General features: G+C 40.6%; 1 protein-coding gene across 2 annotated transcripts in view; it reads left to right on the plus strand.

The window, feature by feature from the left end:
* The first annotated feature begins 5,061 nt into the window (after positions 1–5,061).
* LOC116940649 (ligand-dependent nuclear receptor corepressor-like protein) overlaps positions 5,062–20,282 on the plus strand; it is a 35,624-nt gene continuing 20,403 nt past the window's right edge. The window contains exons 1-3 of one of the 2 annotated variants that reach the window (XM_032950757.2): positions 5,062–5,310; positions 19,030–19,095; positions 20,131–20,210. In XM_032950757.2, coding sequence (XP_032806648.1) covers positions 5,196–5,310; positions 19,030–19,095; positions 20,131–20,210 — 261 coding nt within the window. In that variant the 5' untranslated portion in view covers positions 5,062–5,195. The remainder of the gene's footprint in view (positions 5,311–19,029; positions 19,096–20,130; positions 20,211–20,282) is intronic. The other variant, XM_032950755.2, reaches the window with a different exon arrangement.

A 20,282-nucleotide genomic window follows, 5' to 3' on the forward strand; every position in this document is an offset into this window, starting at 1 on the left:
TGAAGCCTCGATAATTTGTCCACATTGACAAAGATTTTTGCGTATCGACTAAATCCATGGCCCCTCATCACTGCTGGATGACGGTCTCCCCAATCCGGTCCTGTGGTGCAACAATTCACCGATATCACGAGACGATTTTCATTATTACATTTTCAGTCGGTGCATAATGCCCGCTATGTATGACGTTTGGATGAGAAATATTGAAAATGGGACAAAAGGTGTAAAATACCCAAAGAACGGTGGAGTCGGTGGAGATATAATCACGTTCACAAGTTTGCTTCGCTGACAGATATTTTAAAAGGTAGAGTTTTTTTATATACATACAGTGTACGGTATGCGTAAGGGAAACTAGCAATTCCATAAATAAAATATATTCATGCAGGTGCAACAGTTGTGACACCTGATTAAAGGTGGCTTTTGCTAAGTTCACCGTCTTAAAGGTCTGTTTTTAATGCCCAGAATATACCTGTGCCAAATCAACAAATCGTATCTATTCCTCTCGGACCAGATTCTAGAGGTTGTGTCACATTCATCTGACAACGCTGGGAATAAATAACTTGCAGCCATAACCATGGTGTCTGACCTGCGAAAGAACCAACTCCATTGGTGTCGGGTGTCCAACCCAAGGGCGTTGTAATTTGGCACTGTCACCATCAACATTTGCCTCGGATCTAGGCCGCTCTCAGGGGGCCCCGATGCCTGTACAGCTTCGCATACTACAATAGCAGCAATGTGACTGTACTTGTCATCATAATCATCAGACATAATCTACGCACTGCTGGATGAAGGCCTCTTCCACACCACCGCCATTGCTCACAATCTCGTGATGGAACAGTCCAACCTCAATGGTTTCCAAGACCGCTGGTCCCCGCCCCATCTCAGCTCCCCCCCCACTGCCGCCCCCAGGGTACCAGGTTACCAGGTTACTCAGGCTGTAATACAAGAGAGAGCGTATAATCCACACATCTAGTCAACGCGGTGGTATTAGTAAGGCATTAGTTTCATGTTGTGAAAGAGCGTGTTTTGTCGCGGTCACGTGGCGCTTCACATTCCCCCCACACGTTTTAAATTTCTCCTGCAAGGTATCCATGGCATAGCATGTGCCCCCTCCATGCAAGGCTTTCGTGCCCGCCGAAGGGGAAGCGCCCCACAATTTGAAAACGTCTGATCGAGCTGCTGCACATGAGCTGATTTTTCAGCGCTCCCTTGGCTGCCACTCTTGTTAGTTTTGAGCAATGGCCATCATCCTTTCAAGCGACATCGACTGCCCAAGCCTACTTTTCTTCAGAGTATTGTATCAGTTCGTGTAAGATGGTATATTCTCCATTACGATGGCACAGTGGAAATACCTGCGTGTCACAGCAAGAAGTGCCTAGGTTCAATTCCCGACTCGAATATCTTTATTTTGTGAAGTTGGTATGTTCTCCACCTGGTCTGCAGTGGGGTTTCTCTCGGTTCTCCGGTTTCCTCCCTTAGCAAAAAAAAAGCCATACAATGTTAATTGGTATTGGCCAATACATCACAAAGCTGAAACATGATCTGAAAATTACTCAATTGGGATTGCACACAGCAACATTATCCCCTTCTGTGAAAACTTGACCCTCCTGAAAAGGAGTCTTGAGACTCACTGAGGCCTTCCTGGGCAACCATACATAAGAATAATTAAAGGGTGAGTTGTAAAAGAGGCATCTGAAGGAACGATTTATTTCCTGTATAATTTAGGCTGTGTACTTGGTCAAAACCGCCATTGAGATAATAGATAATAGGGCACTTATTGCATTTTGATATGAGAAAGAATCCCACCCTTAATTCCATACCAAATTGATTATTGTCTGTTGCTTGTAACGAAGTGGCTTTAAAATCTATTTCTGTTCATCTTGAACAATTATTTTACAAATTGTTTAATGATGCAAACAAAAATATAATATTGTGGTGTAGCTCTAACCTTGGAAATATGCACACAGTCGATGGTTCTGAGCTGTCCATCTCAAGTTTGAAGCTTCATTTGTGAGGGGAAAAATACTTTAAAGTCATTTTTAGTGCTTTACTGGTGTCTGAAAGTAGCGAGCCTTCATCAATTCACGTGGCCTCCAAGTGCACCTGGCCTGGCACAGGCGCCGTGGTGACATCACTATCATTTAGTGGCGAGTGGCGGGTATTGGTGTCTGAAAGTCCATTAAAGAAGGCACAAAACGCAGGTCAAACAACTGAGGACACAGCCTAGGTAGAACTGTTGGTGCATACAGTAAGTATTACACAACTATAGGAGCTGTTTGGGTTTTTTTGGGAGGGCGGTGGGGGGGTGGTGCGTCCAAAACACATTTCTCGTAACTAATCCATTAAGTAAAAAACACAATGACCAAATGAACAATGGAGCGGATATTCTGCAGAATATATATCCAGATGGGCGGAGTGGTAGAGCGGTGGCACAGTGATTCGCGAACTAAACTTTCAACCTGGTGGTATGATTTAAATTCCGGACGAATGGTAAGCGGTATCTGAATGAGTCCTCCTTAAATCCCAGCCTCGACCACCCCTTCCGACCCCCCGTGACCAACTTACGCTGCCAGGAATTAATTAATTAACATGTATTAATGTTTGTAAAATAAATTCAATATCTCATTAAATTCAATTGTTTTTGTCTGATTTCTATTTGCTTCATTTCTGTGCTTTATTTGATTTGTTTTGTTTTTGTTATCTTGGTGACTGAGGTCACTTTTGAACATTGGACTAACCTGGTCTCTTGAATTCTATACTTGTTAAACAAAATAAACTTGAACTGAAATATGGCGTGGGGAGGCCTTCATCCCGCAGTGGATTATGAATGCATTGTAAGTTTAAGTTGTATATACAGGGGCGGAGCCAGGATTTCAGGCGGGGTAACATTCAACAAATTTTAATTTCAAGAATGATTTAGAGAGAGTCAGGCTGTTGAACTAGACGCCATTGGTTGGCGACACACTCTCACAATGCAGTTGCACGGAGTCCGCCAGACCGAGTGTCGTACACTTATACGCAGAATGTCACCCCTGTCACCCCCCCCCCCCCTGGCTCCGGCCCTGTATATGTCCATGTGTGCATGCAGGAGCAATGTACAACCATGTGATATTCAATTTTTACATATACAGCCTTGACAATTCCCTAGATAAATCACCAGCAATTGAACTATGTCCTAACCACTCTCAGTCTACACTGCCCCTGTATCTGAGAGTGTAACATATTCGCTGTTTAAAATACATTTCACGATTAAGTAAAACAAAAACATGGGATCTCCTTTGCCAGTACCAAATATGAGAATAGGTTTTTCCCTTTTTTCTGGAAACAAACAGGTATTTTTCTGTCTACGTGACTTTACCAAAAGACCCAAAGAACATGAATTCCTGCAGTCATGAAAGCTTTAAGTCAAGATTTAACAAACAGGTGTTAAGATTTTGATGTAAAGCTTTCGTGACTGCAGTAATTCATATTCTTAGTTTTTTCGGTAAAGTCACGTTGAAGGGAAACAACAAAATAATAAAATATAAAATATATAATATATAAAATATATAGAATATATAAATATATATTAATATATATTATTTTTATTTTGTTGTTTCCCTTCAACGTGACTTTACCGAAAAAACTAAGATTATAGGTGTTAAGATGTTAGAACACCAAACTGAAACCTTTAACAAGGAATCATGTCTGCATTAACCACAATACTTGTGGTCAGAATGCAAACAAAAAACATACTCTGATAATATATGCATTGTCTTTGAAACTGATTGGTCCACACCAGAGGCAGGTTTCTTTTGAGCCTAGTCTCAAAACGGTGTTAGACCAGAGGACGCCAAAAGGCGTACAGCACAAAGACAACGCACTATCAGAGTAATGAGAGCTCGGGGTGAGCAGCTACATCACGGGACCTCCTTTGCCAGTTCCTTGTAAAAGGTTTCAGTTTGGTGTTCTTACATCTTAACACCTCTCTGTTGCCAGAAAAAAAGGGGAAAACCTATTCTCATAAAAAATACAATTAATAATTGAAGGTAAAAACAACGATTTAAGTGATAAACGATAGTATCCAATTGAAAATGATCGAGTAAAATCGCTCCACGGTTTTGATATACCTGTACATCATCTATGAATGGCAAGGAACAAAAATGTCGAAAGGACGAAGAGTCCAGTAGTTTCAGAAGTCATTTCTTTCCAGCAGCATTAATCATGTTTGAAAATGTCTCCAGCAATACACTGGGATGTAGTGATTGAGTAATTATTTATGTTAACAATTATAATTTACTTGGAATTTTATCTCAAAATGTATTAATGGGACAATTCTCCAAAGTGATGTTCGTTATGTAAAACCAGCCCATTCAGGTTAGGAGTACAGAAATTATGATAAAGGTCCCTAAACAAAACAGTTGAAAAAAGGGGTGCAAACTAAAACTTTACGGACACACTCGATGCAAACTGAAAAAAAAACTAAGTCTAAAAGTTTGGTCTTGAAGTTTACGCAGAAGCCTTGGAAGTACTTCTGGTATAATAAAGTTGCGAATTCCACTGGTTCAATGACTTGACATTATTGACCGCTTCCAGATAATTAAATTGGCATTAGTTACGAACGGTAGTATCTAATTAATTAGTGGGTTGATTCTTTTATTTAAAATATTGACATTTCAAACGTTGCATCTTTTCACCTCCTAAAGCTACAATTCCACAAACTTTATAAAAGCACATGTTCAAAACGGTATATTCAACCGCGCTTAATATCAATTGAATCTGCGCAGCGTTTCTTTCACACCAAATCATCAAAGCAGTATTTACATCTCAGCACAACCGACAACTACACGTGCTTGCTGCGTGTACAACCCCCGCGGTCACGTCCCCGAGGCGACGTCACCACGCAACCTCGACGCGGTGACGTCACGCGGAAACGCCGCATCTCCACAACGGTGCGCGGTGACGTCGCGTCCGCGGTGATGCAACCCTCGAACCCTGCGTGATGACATCACCGGGTGGACGTCGCCACACAGGGGAGTTGTTGGTGGTGGAGGTGGAGGAGGAGGCGGCGGCGGCCGTGAGACGCGCGGGGAGGGGAGACGAGCGGCAGGGAGGGGAGGAGGTTAGCGAGCGAGAGAGAGAGAGAAGCGAGGGAGGCTGAGGGAAGACGGAAAAAAAGGGGGCGGAGGCCTGCTCGCTGAGGAAAGCGGAACGGACGGATGACGACGACGACGATGATGGCGAGTTGGTGCCGGAGCCCGCGCTGCTCGGCCGAGAGGCGCGGCTTCAGGCGGGAACTCGACTCGTGGCGACACAAACTCATCCACTGCATCGGTGAGTGAGGGGGGTGAGCGAACGAGCCGAGCGAGCGGAGACAGTCTCTGACCGAAGGGGGGGGGAACCGAGATGCGTGGCCGAGGAGAGGTGTTGGGTGGGGGGGGAGTGGTGGTGTTGGTGGTGGAGAGATTGGTGAGGGGAGAGGCGACAGCGGAAGCCAGGGCTGTAACGGCAGAGCGCGGACAGAGAGATATGAGGCGCGGGTGGGAGAGCGAACAGCGGATAGCGAGCGCGAGGGACGCGAAGGAGATCCTCGTTCTGCCGTGCAGTGACACCACTAGCAGCTGCACTGACACCAGCTACCACGGGCAGCAGCAGCAGCAGCGGGAGCACGAGAGCGGCGTCTGAGTGTTATTAACGCCGGGCAGCGGTGGGACGGGGCTAAACCCCCGACAAACCTCCCCCCCCTTCTCGGCGAGGCGGGCGACTCCATATTTTTTTGCATTTTTATTTATTATTTTGTGTGTGTGTTGATGTTGTTATTATTACGACTGTTATCATTTTCTCCATCCGCCCATCGCCCCCGACGCTACTCGTACCGTGTTGGGCGAGTGTTCGCCGCTGATCTTTTACTACTACTGCTGATGGTCGTGGTTCCTGCTGCTGGTTTTGGTGGTCTTGGTTCTTACGTTTGCTGTGTTGCGCTCTGTCCCGTCGGGTTTTTTTTAAAATCTACATTATCTCTGTGTCGCTCCGCCTCACGCCAGCATCACCTTTCTATTATTTATGTTTCTGCTGCTGTTCCCGGCCGGTTTTTTTTGGGGGGGGGGGGGCGAAAGAGGCAAGCGAGGTCGGTTCATTGGCACGCACCTCACCACCTCTCACCACCTCGTCTAATCCTCCACCTCCTCCAACTACCGCAACCCTCACCTGCTCACCCTTCCAGTCAGTCAGTGCCACCCCACCAACCCGCAGTGTGTCCCTCGTCATCTCGCCCATCCATGAGTTCCCACGCCCCACCAGTCCCCAAAATCCGAACAACCACTGCCCCTCCTCAACCCACGCGTTCGTCGGGCCGCCGTCCCACCTCAGCTGCCGGAGTCTCTACGACTTGCTCCTCTCGCAAGGCGGCGTAGGGGGGGACGCTTCCTCGACCCGCTCCACTCACTCACCCACCCGCCAGCCGCACGGTCCGCCCCTGGTCAACTCCTCTCCGCCCACCTGGAGTCCGGAAATCCCGCGGGCGTTCGCTCGCGGGAGCTTGCACCGCTGTATCGCTTTCACTCGGGGTCGTCGGGCCAACCTCCCAACTCGCTCGCTCTCTCTCTGTTTCTCCTTTTTTGTGTGTTGCTCGAAAAGAAGTAAGAAGTAGTGTAAAAAAAAGAACAAAGTTTTCTTTTCGGTTTTTTTTTCTGCTCTTCTCCCGACCTGCATCGATCGGAGTTTAGGAGCGCGGTTGCTGGAGTTTTCTTTTCTGTAAGTGTGAATTCTGTGCCCTGCTTTTTGTTGTTGTCGTAATTTTAACAATTTCTCACCCAACTCCCGTAGTGCGCTCACTACTATTATAATATTACACACACATGCCGTACGTTTTATTGCTTGCTCCAAAAAATATATTTTCAAATTCTGTATTTTTTGTTGATTTTTCTAGTGGTGTTTTTTTTACCGATCGTATCTGTTAGTCGTCCGTCCATCCATCCGTTGCCTTCCACTTCTTGGACATAGATGCGTCGCCAGCAGCCAAGATAAAAGTAAACAATCGTGCGATTAACGTATCGGTAAGCTTAATTAAAGTGCTGTGTGCGCATATGACAGTTTTATGTGCGTCTGTGCCTGTGTGTGCGTGTTCTGTGGGACGCGGGGGGGGTAACTTTTGCCTTTTAAACCCTTAAACGCATCCCCGGTGTGCGGATGAGAGCGTGGCACTCAGACGGTTGAAGGCATGTGTATCATTTTGTGATGTTGGCATGCTGTTGCTTTGAGGGCAGACGACTCGTGTTATGTGATGACACAAAACCCAGGGGAGTCCTGGCTGTACAGCATTTAATAGAATATATAGTTTGTGTTATGGTATCATTTTCGGTGCTGGGAAAAAAGGGTTGTTGCGAGCGTTGGGATTTGTCAGCTATTAATAATGTAAATCCACTGCTGGATGATGTCCTCCCCGTATCGTATGGATGATACGGGGTGTTTCATCATACTTCACCAAGCTGGTTAATAAGGCTTGGTGATAGTGAGGTTCGTGGAGGGGAGCGGACAACACCGGTGATTCAGCCGATAATCACTGGTTAATAGCGCAGCCAACCAACTACATGCTCCCCATTTTCAATGATTATTGTGCTGTAATCTATTGAATACTAGACAACGGGCATTTTAAGATAAAAGATCATGGAATGGGGGTGACCACAGTAACAAGATACAGAGGCGACTTTTCTCTTGGGAGGGCCCTGACCGGCATGGTTTGCCACATAGGCTTGTGGCATGCAAACCTCTTCTTGGCAGAGCTCCTTCGTGAGGAATTCCAGCAAGTGTTGGTGTTAAACCCCTAGTGCGAGCCAAACAAACCTCAAAGGATCAGTCATGTGTCACGAGCTTAACTGGACAGTCGCACTTTCGTTTGTAAATACAGTAGTTCACGTGTAGGGCTCTCGCCATCGTGTTGTTGTGATGCTTTGCCCCCCCCCCCTGAATGAGTGTTCTTAAAGCCCCGTTTTTTTTGTCACCAAAAGTCAACAGATTGCAGTCTCTTTCCATCATCTGTGCTTTCTGTGCCCAGTGGGTGAACGGGTTAAATTCCTAATAATTGCCCTGTGTGCGACGGAATCCCTTTTAAGATTGCCCAAGCAGCATTTAGAAACTTAAAGAGAGCATGTGAAAGCAATGTGTAATTGCTGGTTAATGTGTGTGGCAGCGAGTTCAGTACCACACACCCCACCGACACTTGTGGTCCATAATCCCAGCAATCTAAAATGCTTGTGTAATCTGTTGACGATGGGTGCCTAGTTATTTTATTAAATGAGAATATGTGCCAGATTTGTATTAATGTCACCTAGCTTAAAGACTGGGAATACTTAGTAGGGTTACAATATGCATATATGCGTTGGATTTTCTCAGAATCATACATATTCACTAGAGCTGATTGCAGATAATTGTCGGCATTGTGAGAATGTGCCATTTTCACTTTGTCTTGGCAAACATGGAAAACGTGTTGCTGCAGCAAACAGCGTAAAAATGAAGCATGTAAGTCGCTAAATCTTACAACGAGCAAAATGTTTGAGACAAGTGGCTGTGAAAGAAAACATTCCAAGCCTTCATACATGGCAGGAATTTGTTGTGGAATATTCTCATCGTTCTCATGGAGCACTAATGGGATGTGGTTTTCAACTTGCATTTTCACAGGCAATTGTTGTTTTGGGGAGTGTTTGATGCAAACTAAATTTGCCGTTTTAATTTGGATGAGAGCCGTTTTAAACAATTTGTCATTAAAGGGTGTGGTTGAAACTTTAACCCCAGTAAATGCTTCTGAAATGTAGAAAAACAGGCAGTTTTTGACAAGACCACAGAGAAGGTGAATGAATGTGTTCTTTTGAAACATTTTTTTAATGTTTATTTGTGCTAGTTTCATGGTGTGAATTGCCGCAATTATGATCTTATTTTGACTTGTATTTAAGGTTGTACCAATGATAAATTGCTGCTGTTAGTGAGAACGGTCATGCTGCAACACAGTATTGTGTGCTTCAAAGAGGTATAAAACACGTTTCTTAGATTTGTTTTTTAAAATATGGTTTGAAATTATGTAAGATTCTTGTAACAATAATTCATATTTGAAGTCCAGGAAATTGATGGTAAAAGAGAAATGCCTATATTATTTATACAGTTAAATTTCGATTTAAAGGTTAGTGTGTTTCTATAATGTGTGTTCCGTGGCTCCATTACACTACTTGTTTACAATGTGGCCAATTTTTATTCATGCACTACTATTGTCTACGTAAATTTGGCCGTGCCACCTGCTCGTACTCAAGCAAAGCGTGTCATGGGATATTTTAATCTCCCCACGCAACCAAACAACCCACCTTGCAGACTGGGGTCCGAATTGGCGAACCTTGAACCTGAAGGCGGACATGCTAAATCTGCCAGTCCAAGTTTCTTAGGTATGCAATGTAGCTGCACAGCATTGTCTGCATTTTAATAATTTGCATCCAAAAGAGTGCCCGTTTTTCTGCGCCATTGCATTCTATTTGTCGTTACGTTTTAGACGTCAGTAAAATTTGTAACAAGATAGGATTGTTATCATACAAGTAATTTAATTTTTGTCATGCAACCTAACAATACCATGAAGATACATTTTATAAATTGTTGTTGCTCTTGTTTTCTTAGGCGTGTTTAATTTCACATTCGTTTGTACATTTGTTTTAAAGCTATAATTTCTCGACAAAACTTACTATGGCGGTTGGAATTTTTCTCTTTGTGTAAGGGCAACTTGCATGCTTCGTTTCACAATACTGTATATGGTAACCGAAATTACATTTTTCAAAGTGCTGCATGTCTTAAATGCAATGGCTTAACCATAAAACACACACTTTAGTAAGCTTAGTGTATAGCTCATTTATTTACCTGCATTTATTTTCATTTTTTATTTACATGGTCGATTCCCTAGATCTATGCTACCACAAATATAACTCAATGTTATCTTTGGACAGAGCCAACAACTGATTGAATGAAATACAATAGATGTTAGTTTTACTTTCCAAAGCACGTGCTCCAAGCAACCGTAAGTGTTACTGATATCACAAACAGAGCGTTTGTAAAGGTCACGTTTTAAAATGTTAGCCAAATGTAATGGAATATATCTAAACATTTTGATGTGGAAACAACCCACACTTTTTTGATGATTTTTTGAGACTAGCTGGTGTATGATGATTAACACTTAGCTGTAGAGATGACATTTAACATAACACTTGTGAATTAACCACTGTCTTTGCTATAATTGAGTACATGGACAAAGTCATATTTTACTTACGTGCATTTAATACAATGGAAGGACTGTACAATAAATTATAATGGGTTCATAGTGCAAGCACTGGAATTAAATATAATTATTCAGTGAAAGTGATTTTGCTTGGAAAATTATTCAACTAAAACCTACAAAGTGCACACGTGTTTACTTAAAATGGAGTTATGGTGTGGACAAGTTGAATATCCATTTTAGAAATAAAATGTCATCCTGTTGCAGTAATATAGGGAGTAATGACAGTAGATTACGGTTTTGATTCATCAACATTGAGATGGTCAACTGGCTGCCTCAAGTGCTTTAGTAGGACCGTTCATGAAATTGATCAGATATTTTGGAAACAGACAAGAGTGATATGCATCATTCTATGAGCCTTTTTATGCTCATTTCGAATATAGTCATTGCTCTTACAGTTTCATGCGTTTTTAAAATGTGATTTTAACACTTAATGAAGACTGGGTTTGGTGTATTTTGGGTTATTTGTACCAATTGTGTGTAAATTACCTTCACTTTGTTTTTAAAGCACAGGATATTATTTATGCAAATTATTTATTTTTACTTTGAAAAACATGCAGCCCATACCAATGAAATGAAATTTTTTTCTGATCGGTAACAATGTCGGGACATCGTTTTTTTATCCATTTTTGTTATCAGAGAGAGAGTGAGCACATGTAATTGCTGAACTTAAGCTATTTACAATTTTGTGCAATTACAGGAAAAATTTGTGTTGCTGTTAATCATAGAGATTGTACAGTACTGTACATTATTCAATGCTGGGCATTTAATATAGCTTGGGAGCATTGCTTTGGTGGATTTTTTTTAAAGCCACTTTTTAAAGTAAAAATGTGACCATGTAAATATTCAAAATCATCCTAAGTGCAATATAAAATAAACCATTCTGTCTCACATCATTGTGAGTTTGCCCAGCTTCCAGTACAATTATTTACCACCTAGATGCAAGGTTATTGGAATCCTATCTAATGTGCTTGTGTGCTATTTTATTCCAATATAATTTTGACAAATGCATTCATTGTAAATTCCTTGCATGATATTTATACCATACTCTAAGGAAGGTTACCTAAACATTTTATAAAATGTAAACACTTGCCTGTTCTCTTGTCATTCGATTGTGTGGTTTGCCTGAAAATAATAACCAAATTTCAGTTCTAGCAATTGTGCATTTTTTCCCAAACTTCATTTGTTTATTTTGATATGATTCCACAACTCAGGTTCTTTTCCCAATTTTTTTCATAAAAAATAAATATTACGTAATTATCTATCTCATTTACATTTTTAACTGCCAAAAATACATTGACTTACAGCTGCTGAAATTACCATCTAATACGCTATTGATTATTTCATACAAAATAAATTAAATTTTAAATCCATATAGGCTTTTTAATGACTTCTAAAAAAAAAACCTCATGTATATTCCAGTGTGTATCTGAAACTGACTGAAACAAGATTACTGATATGTTTAGTTTGGCTTTCTGGTCCATAATTTGTTTTCTAGGAAATTTAAATAGAGATTCCAAAAATTACCAACTTTTAAGCACTGCATACCAAGCAAGCATTGTAGTTTGGTCTGCTTGCTAGATCACCAATTAACATTTGGGAAGGTAATACACAATTAAGTACCAGTGGCCTGACCAAATTTGGGTGTTTCCAACTCCACCTGATGTTGACGGAGCTTAAGTGACAAGTTTATACCTACAGGCCGGGGCTGGAGCAAGCCAAAAATCTGCCGGGACTCCTGAGAACCCTCGAGCCAGTCCGGTAATTACATTGCATGCTGGTCCGTGATCGCTTATCTTTCACTGAAGAAAAGAATCGCTATTACAAAACTGGCCATCATCACCTTGTTTGGTGCCATTCAATGTACTTCTGTGAATGATATTCTTGCTCATATTACCTGGCTTTGTTTATACATTGAGCATTGTCATGTATATCGTCTCAATTGTCCCTGATATGAAAACTAAATTTTCATGCTATTCTGAAGATGTAAAATGAGATGAGTCGTTGAGAAACCACCATCACACATCACGTTTATAGATGCATTGAGGCTGTTCCCTTGAGACGTTTCATCGTCGAATATTGGTGACGTTGCCATCATTTTATATAAACGTGGGCTTCGCTACAAGCCAGCTTGTCAAGTCTGGTGTGGAGTACTTTTCAGGAGTCTTTTCTACTTGTGTATTCATTGTTTATTATCAGGGATGTCTCATTCTATAATTTTAAGACCTAAGTAAGTTTCACTTTGCTGATTTTCCACGTGGTGTTACACTTGTGAAATATTCCAAAAATTTAATATTCACACATTCAGCAATGCACACGAACTGCGTCATGTTATATATTATATAGTCCAAAGCTTTTAAGGTTATTAATACATTCACAGATTTATATTGTGTTTTCGTTGTGGCCACTTATAACATTATAATTGCCATGATCAGTTAATTATGGAATTCCTTAAGTACATGATATATTTAAAAACGTTCATGTTTAGCCTTTTTTTATGCAAACCTTCATGCCATTACTTTTCATAACTTGTATAAGGCACAAAAATTGGGTTTCACTATAAAATTACTGTCCTGTGGTTTGCTTAGTGTAAATAATATGAAGGCCAAAGCCTCACTGAGAGCCCATTTTGACTTGTCTAAGACAATGCGTGGAAACCTCTATTGATTTACCTTCAACAGCATATTCCTTGTACTTGACAAAGCGTGAAACTACAAAGTTTATTTTCTCGTTGGGCTTGTTATCCGCTAAAAGATAAACCCATGATGAATAAGTCACGTGGCAAAAGACACTGTGTGTCTGGAATGCCGTGAAATTCCTTTTTGTACTTGATACCACCAATTTTGTCAAGGTCATCGGCACCATACCGTGAACCAAAAACAACTCCCACACAATTCTTTGACGTAATAGTCTGTGTATTGGCACAGAATATCCCATCTCTGTAACTCCAGGAAATTTAAATAAGTACCAGATTCTTCTTATTTTTAAACTAAAGTATATTTGTTTTCTTTTCCTGAGCTGATAAAAGCAAGGGAGTCATTTGATGACATCTGGTCATAATTCCCCAGGCTTTGCATAATATTTCATGTGATATTTGCAGAAATGTGTTATATCGGGCATGTAAATTCGTTCTATGCCATATAGCAACTCAAATTTTAAGAATCTTACAAAATTGTGTTGGTTTAAACATTTTAGCAGTTTACTTCTGTGGTGTTTTAAACTGTGTTTTACAAAAATTTCTGAGCCTAACATATATCAAAGGTAAATACACAATAATCACATGGTTTCAGCAACAACAATAACAATGCATTGTTCATATCGTTCAATATGATTTTTATTCCTCACAAAATAACTCGTATTCAAGCCCATTCATGTTCCTCTGCACAACCTCCTTTCAGCTCATCATCTTCATATCGGGACATGTCTTCCATTTGAGAAACAGCTGGAAGGCACTAGGTGCTCTGTGCCAATAATATGTAGGATGTGGATGTTCCTCAAAGTGGCATTCCTTGACAGCGTCAGCCTTAGCAACTCTTGCAGTGTGCGCTGAGGCATTGTCACATCGGAGGAAGGGTGTGGCTCAAATATTTCCGTGTTGTTTTTTCTTCAACTTCTGCAGTTGATGGAGCAGGCCTGCATAATATTGAGCTATGAGCATCTCCTTGTGTGGCATGAAGTCAATGTGCACCACACCTCTAGCATCCCGACAAATCGTGCACATGAGCTTGCCTCCAGAGCGCTTTGACTTGAATTTCTTGGGTGTTGGAGAAAGTAGATAGTTCGACTGCATCGACTGCCATTTGGACTATGGATATAAATGGTAAATGAAGGCCCCATCACCACTAGGAAATTAGCTCTTAATATTGTACCTTTATCAGGTCAGGATTGTCATGAGAAGTTATCAGATGCTCCCTCTTCATGTCATGTGTCAGCATTCAGGGGACCCAATGGGCACACAATTTGTTAATTCCCAAATTATAATTCAAGATTGTCTCCACTGATCCCACACTATTACATAAGCTAACTTTGCAACAGTATCGGCAATGACAGGGGGGGGGGGGGTGGTCATCTTCAACAGTCTGTCACAACAATATTCTGCAGCCCATTTTCTACCTGTTGCAAATTATAGTCCATTGCCCCCCCTCCCATCCACTTTGAACATGCATAAATTGCCTCAAGTTCAGTGTTCCTTTCTGTGAAAAAAATGATGACAGCATGATGCTTGCTCTTCTTTGTCGACCTGCAATAGACGAAGCATAAATAAGAAGCGAAGCAATGTGGAATATTGTTGCCAGGATGTTTAAGGGTACTCACCATCGACTGCAACATTTAAGGTCTAATTTCCTTTTATATTAGGCAGACTTTTTGTAACGGAATATACATATTCATACAAAACTTAAGATTTACTTTCAGAGTACATCAAGTGTCAATCCTGATATATTTCACAAATGTCTCATTTCCGGCATTGACAAAATAGGCCCAGGTGTTGTGCACAATAATGCGCAGATGACGAAGAAGCGAAGCAATGTGGAATATTGTTGCCAGGATGTTTAAGGGTACTCACCATCGACTGCAACATTTAAGGTCTAATTTCCTTTTATATTAGGCAGACTTTTTGTAACGGAATATACATATTCATACAAAACTTAAGATTTACTTTCAGAGTACATCAAGTGTCAATCCTGATATATTTCACAAATGTCTCATTTCCGGCATTGACAAAATAGGCCCAGGTGTTGTGCACAATAATGCGCAGATGAGGTTAATTTAATTGTTCAATGTGACACTGAGAAATCCAGATTCAAGTATCAATCATTGGGAGGCTATACTTTTTATTGGTTACTCATATCTCATAGCATTTACATAATTTTATAGTAAAGATAATTGTAGTTAATGGGGTGTTGTCATTGTCCATGTACATACAAATGCAGGACATTAAAATGGAGAAAGGATATTGTAGATAGATGCACAGATGCAGAATTAGATGTATACATTGTATACATTTAGTGGTCCAAATACTCTAATATTTGACCTTTTCACCCAGGATGTTACTTGAGATATTTCATATGCTGTCCTTGAATACCTTAGTCTACTCTAGTAGTTGAGTGAAAGCAGGAAGGGACAGACATATCACCTACTCCCATTTGCCTCCAGGAGGAACCGTAATTGTTCCACTGTAATACAGTGGCAATCAATATTGTATTATATATTTTTAAGATCTATTTTCATACTTGGGTCATTTCATTTATGCAACCCAGTGTAAAAAAAAGTGAAAACTGACATTTAAATTCTCACTCAAAGTAAATATTTAGGTCTTAAGTTGGGAAGATAAAACATTTACACTTGAAAATGTGTCAAGTTACAACACAGTAATTTCCAATTGGATCATTGGTTCGATCCCTCCTGCTGGCCATTACTGTTGAGAATTACCAATGCTTGTTGTTTACTGAATAAACTGTTTAGGAACAGACGGAGAAGTCGATTTTGCACTGGCATTTGCAGCACCCTCCTAAAACTAATCCCACATTTAAAAATGTTCTGCTTAATGGAAAGGAAAAAGATAATGATTCCCCTTATGTAAATATGATTGATTAGGTTACATTCATAGCCTAACCTACATGTCCCGTTCAACTTGTAAATTACCACGTCTACATTTCCTGTTATATTGTTGATAGCAAAATTTCCACAAACAATACTGGAATTTCGATTTGAAGCTTTCGTGACTGCAATGATTCATCTTCTTTGGTTCTTTCGGTAAAGTCACGTAGAATGAGAATAAAATAATAAATTGATAAAATACTGGAATTAAAACTTTAATTTGTGGAAATATAGTATGAGGATACACCTATAATTAATGTTTTATTTGAACTAACGTAATGTATCTTTTGAGGCATTTTCGTTATTAACACAGTAATTTAAAGAATATTTCGGTATGAAAACCATTTATTTAGGAAGAGCCTAATAAAGGTACACATGCTAGAATCCCATCAGTACAAGCCTGAAAGGGAAGCCATTATATAGACCCTCCATTGTATTTCAATGAAGCCAATTATGTAAATTAGGAATTCAAATTCTATTTCAAATAACTCATGGAGATTGCACAAATTACTTTAGAACTAAGTACTGTACTGCATTTCAACCAGGTTTCACTGTGTGTCTTATGGAGGAATATGACAATGTTTCACATTAATTCACTCAAATTTTAGTTTTAATATTGATTTCAACAAGTTGGCCAGAGTAAAATTTTGCTAAAATATTCTGTATATGTTGTAGCATGTTGATAATTATAACAAATACATTCACAATTGCTCTAGGATTAAGTGAACAAGCTAGCATTGTAAGTACGCTTTTGAACAATGAAATGTTGATCAATTGTAAACTTCCACAGCCCACATTGTTGTCATATCTATCAAATATCTGTAATTTATTTTTTTACTGGAAGACTTGTGGCAATATATTTGACACGTGCATATTTTTTATTTGCTGTGCGTGTGACTGTTAAATGCTATCCAACCATCGTGGCTTGCATAAATATTAATGTGATAGCTTTATTTGTGCTGGAGCCTGGACAAAATATTACTTCATTGGTAGCTACAGAGATACCAGAGTGGGTAACATTCGAGTGTATAAACCTATAAGTCTGCAAGGGAAATGAATGGGCAGCCCATGTGTATAGGTTTATGGGTTGCTCGTGTCCTGGTGAGTGGCATGCCAGTGATATTTATGGTTTCAGTGTTGGCGGTTCTTAATGGTTATGAAAAGAAAAACACAATGACATTAAAATCACGCTGAATGAGAAAAAATACAATACGCTCTGACGTTGAATATTTTAAAATGTGTGATGGGTAGTTTGTGTCTCCCCTGTTTGCATGCATGTCAGTAGTGTGGATGTATGCTACTGTGAGCATGTCAGTGGTGTAACTATGCCAGCAAGCGAGCTAGTTAACATATGCAATTTATTTAGCTCTTATCAGCCTGACAGGAGAATGGAGGGCCATGTTGTATTGATTTTTTGCATTGTTGCATTTTTTTATTGTGTACATCACCATGGACTCTTTGTAAAATAAGTCAAAGGTTATTACTGCTTGGTTTTATCTTGACTCTTTTGTATCAGGACATGCAGGATGTTAATGCATCTCCTTCTAAAACGTGTGTTTTTGTGAACACGATTATAATGAAACTTGCGTGTTTAACATTAGGATGTCTGTCGTAAGTTACAGAGCTTTGGTGAAAATGTTTCAATTCCTGCTATTTATTTTTTATTTACAGCCACCCACACCAACCATACCCTTTAAAGGTATGTAGATTCAGTAGGATATGCTGTGTGGTATTCATACCGAGTAAACACAGCTGCAGTCCAAAATTCAAGTCCAATGGTGGTTTCAGAACTTATACCCGTGCCTCTTCCTTTATAAACGCTACGCTCTTAAGCAGCTGTAGTTCAAGTAATTGGTTAACAGGCGCGTCTTGTTTAACGTGCGAGATACCTTCTGCGAGAATTGCTCGGTAAGCGAAAACTTTGTGAAACGTTATTGTTTTCCCATTGGCTCCCATGTTAAAAATCTGAGTTATGTTTGAGCCCCAAAATTTTCCACTCTTGAAAAACTTTTTTTTTACGTGAAAAATAAAAATAATTCATATTTTAAATAAAGTAAGAAAACATCAAATGTAACACTTACAACGCATGAAGAACCACAGTGCAAGATCCAGGACCGGTTCAGATAATCGTCACTGGTGTTGGCCATGAGTGAGAATCGAACTCGCCGGGTTCGTAGCGCCGCACGCTACCTGTTACAACACCGCTGTCACCCACCTACCCATTACAGTACCACCACAAGCGAGGCCCCTTTAGGGGCCATCCATTTAGTACGCACGCATGGAGTGGGGAGGGGGGGTTAACCCATATGGTACGCTTGCGTATGGGGGGGTCTACTGACAATGTGCGTACGCATAGGAAACGGGGGGGGGGGGGGGGTGAAGCCTCGATAATCATTTGTCAACATTGGCCTTCAAATGAGTATCTGTTTGCTTATACACGTTAATATTATTAATTCTTGATCGTTTCTGCGTGGATTAAATATGTATAGGATTCGGGGGGGGGGGGGGTGCGTCAGGCGAACGTACGCAGGTGGAGGGGGGGGGGTGTAAAAAGTCCGCGTGCGTACAGGGAGGGGGGGAGGGGTCAAGTTTTGACAGATTTTTGCGTACGGACTAAATGCATGGCCCCTTACCCACACGACCAAACACGCGTGAACTCGGCACAACACAACTGGCAAGCAAACAGCTGCGGGCCACCGTGCACCCCCTTGCGCCACAGGACTCATTTATTGATCTTTGTCCGCTCGATAAACGAACATTTAGCTTTTTTTGCAAACAAATGGGCCTGATTTAAAATTGCTCGTTTAAGCAAATTATCGTAGAAAGAACGTTCGTTAAGCAAGACACGGCCGTATTTGCAGTAAATACGCAGTGTGTGCGCTTATAGTCGAGCGCGTTGGGAAGATAGCGGGAGGATAGTGGGAAGGTAGAGCAAATGAAGCGTGGTACAAGAGGAGACGGAGAGCTGTATTCGCTTCTGTGGGTGTTCTGCGACATCTGCTGTGATCAGAGCCAACATTTTTCATGGATAAACCCCAGCAGTAACAAACAAAGAAATGTTCAGTAGGCTGAAGACATTTCTTAAAAAGGATTTTTTAAATGTAGCTGAAAGAAACCTGCTGCGCGCTGTTCATTTTTTTTCTTCTCTGCAGGTTTTGAGAGCATCTTGGAGGGGCTTTACGGACCAGGCTTGCTCAGAGACTTGAGCCTGTTCGACGGTATGTCATTTTACTGCCTTCCACGTACAACCACTATCAATGTTTTGTTAAAGCTGACAGTACTGCATGTTATCCTTCAGTGCTTATTTACTTTGTATTTAACGGCCCAAGGGTTTTGCACCAATTAAAAATGTTGCTGGGTTTTTTTCATCTTGAGTATTCTGGTTGGATTCTGAAAATAATTATGTTCAATTTTTTACCAGATAATTTATGCTAGCTTGACGCTGGTTAGTTTTTAGCATGTGTATGTGTGTGTTTATGGTAAAACTGCAGTTAAGAAATGCTAAATTACCATGTAGCTCCTTATGGACTTCCTTAATATTGGCCAGCTTAGACACACCTAAGAACCCCTAAATCCTACAATTGCAGCCTATAATCTAGCCAGTTTGAATTGTAGCATGTGCAGGCAGAGGCTGCATTTCCATCTCTAAAGTAAAACTGTTTGCGTGTGTGTTTCTGTGAGAAAGAAATTGTAGGTCAGTGCAACCATTAAATTATTGCACCATAATTGGGGCCACACAAGGGGCAGGGCTATTGTAATTCCAGTTCTGACTTTGGTGTGTTTGTCATATTTAGTGTGTAATCCTTACTGTCGTGACTGTATAAAAGACAGGTCAGATGATTGATAATTTATATATGCAAATGTAGCAGATAGACTTTTTTTTACAAGCAAGCTTTGTAACAAAAAATGTCTCCTTTGTGATTTGTAATTGCTTAAAGAGAGCATCTAAGCAGTCATTATAAGCAGGGCATTTTACATGGTGTTAAAAGACTTGTGAAAATCATTAGAAATGTTTTCTAATGATGCACAAAAGCCAATTATCATTGTACATGGTCTCTTTTTTTTCATTTCTCTCTTAGCTGTGACAATAGTACTCTATGGAATTATTCATGCTAAACGCCAGTATTCTTTCATATACGGCATGGGTTGAGCGCCACTGTGAGAAACTCGATTGGAATTACTATACAAATACCCTTTGTTTATGAATGAACATGACCAAGTTACTGACTGGATGTGCAAACTGGTTATTTCAGACTGTGAACCCGAGGAGGTCTCTGATTGGATAGTAGATGAAAACTGCCCCTTCTGCTGTCTACGGCGAGACAAAGTAAAGGTGAGCCACCTGGTCTCTCCAGGTATAGATGTCTGAGCCATGCATTTACATGTTATTTATTTTGCCATCCTT

This window comes from Petromyzon marinus, chromosome 9 (assembly GCF_048934315.1).
Source record: "Petromyzon marinus isolate PM22_M1 ecotype Great Lakes invasive population chromosome 9, UKy_Petmar_22M1.pri1.0, whole genome shotgun sequence".
Taxonomy (NCBI): domain Eukaryota; kingdom Metazoa; phylum Chordata; class Hyperoartia; order Petromyzontiformes; family Petromyzontidae; genus Petromyzon; species Petromyzon marinus.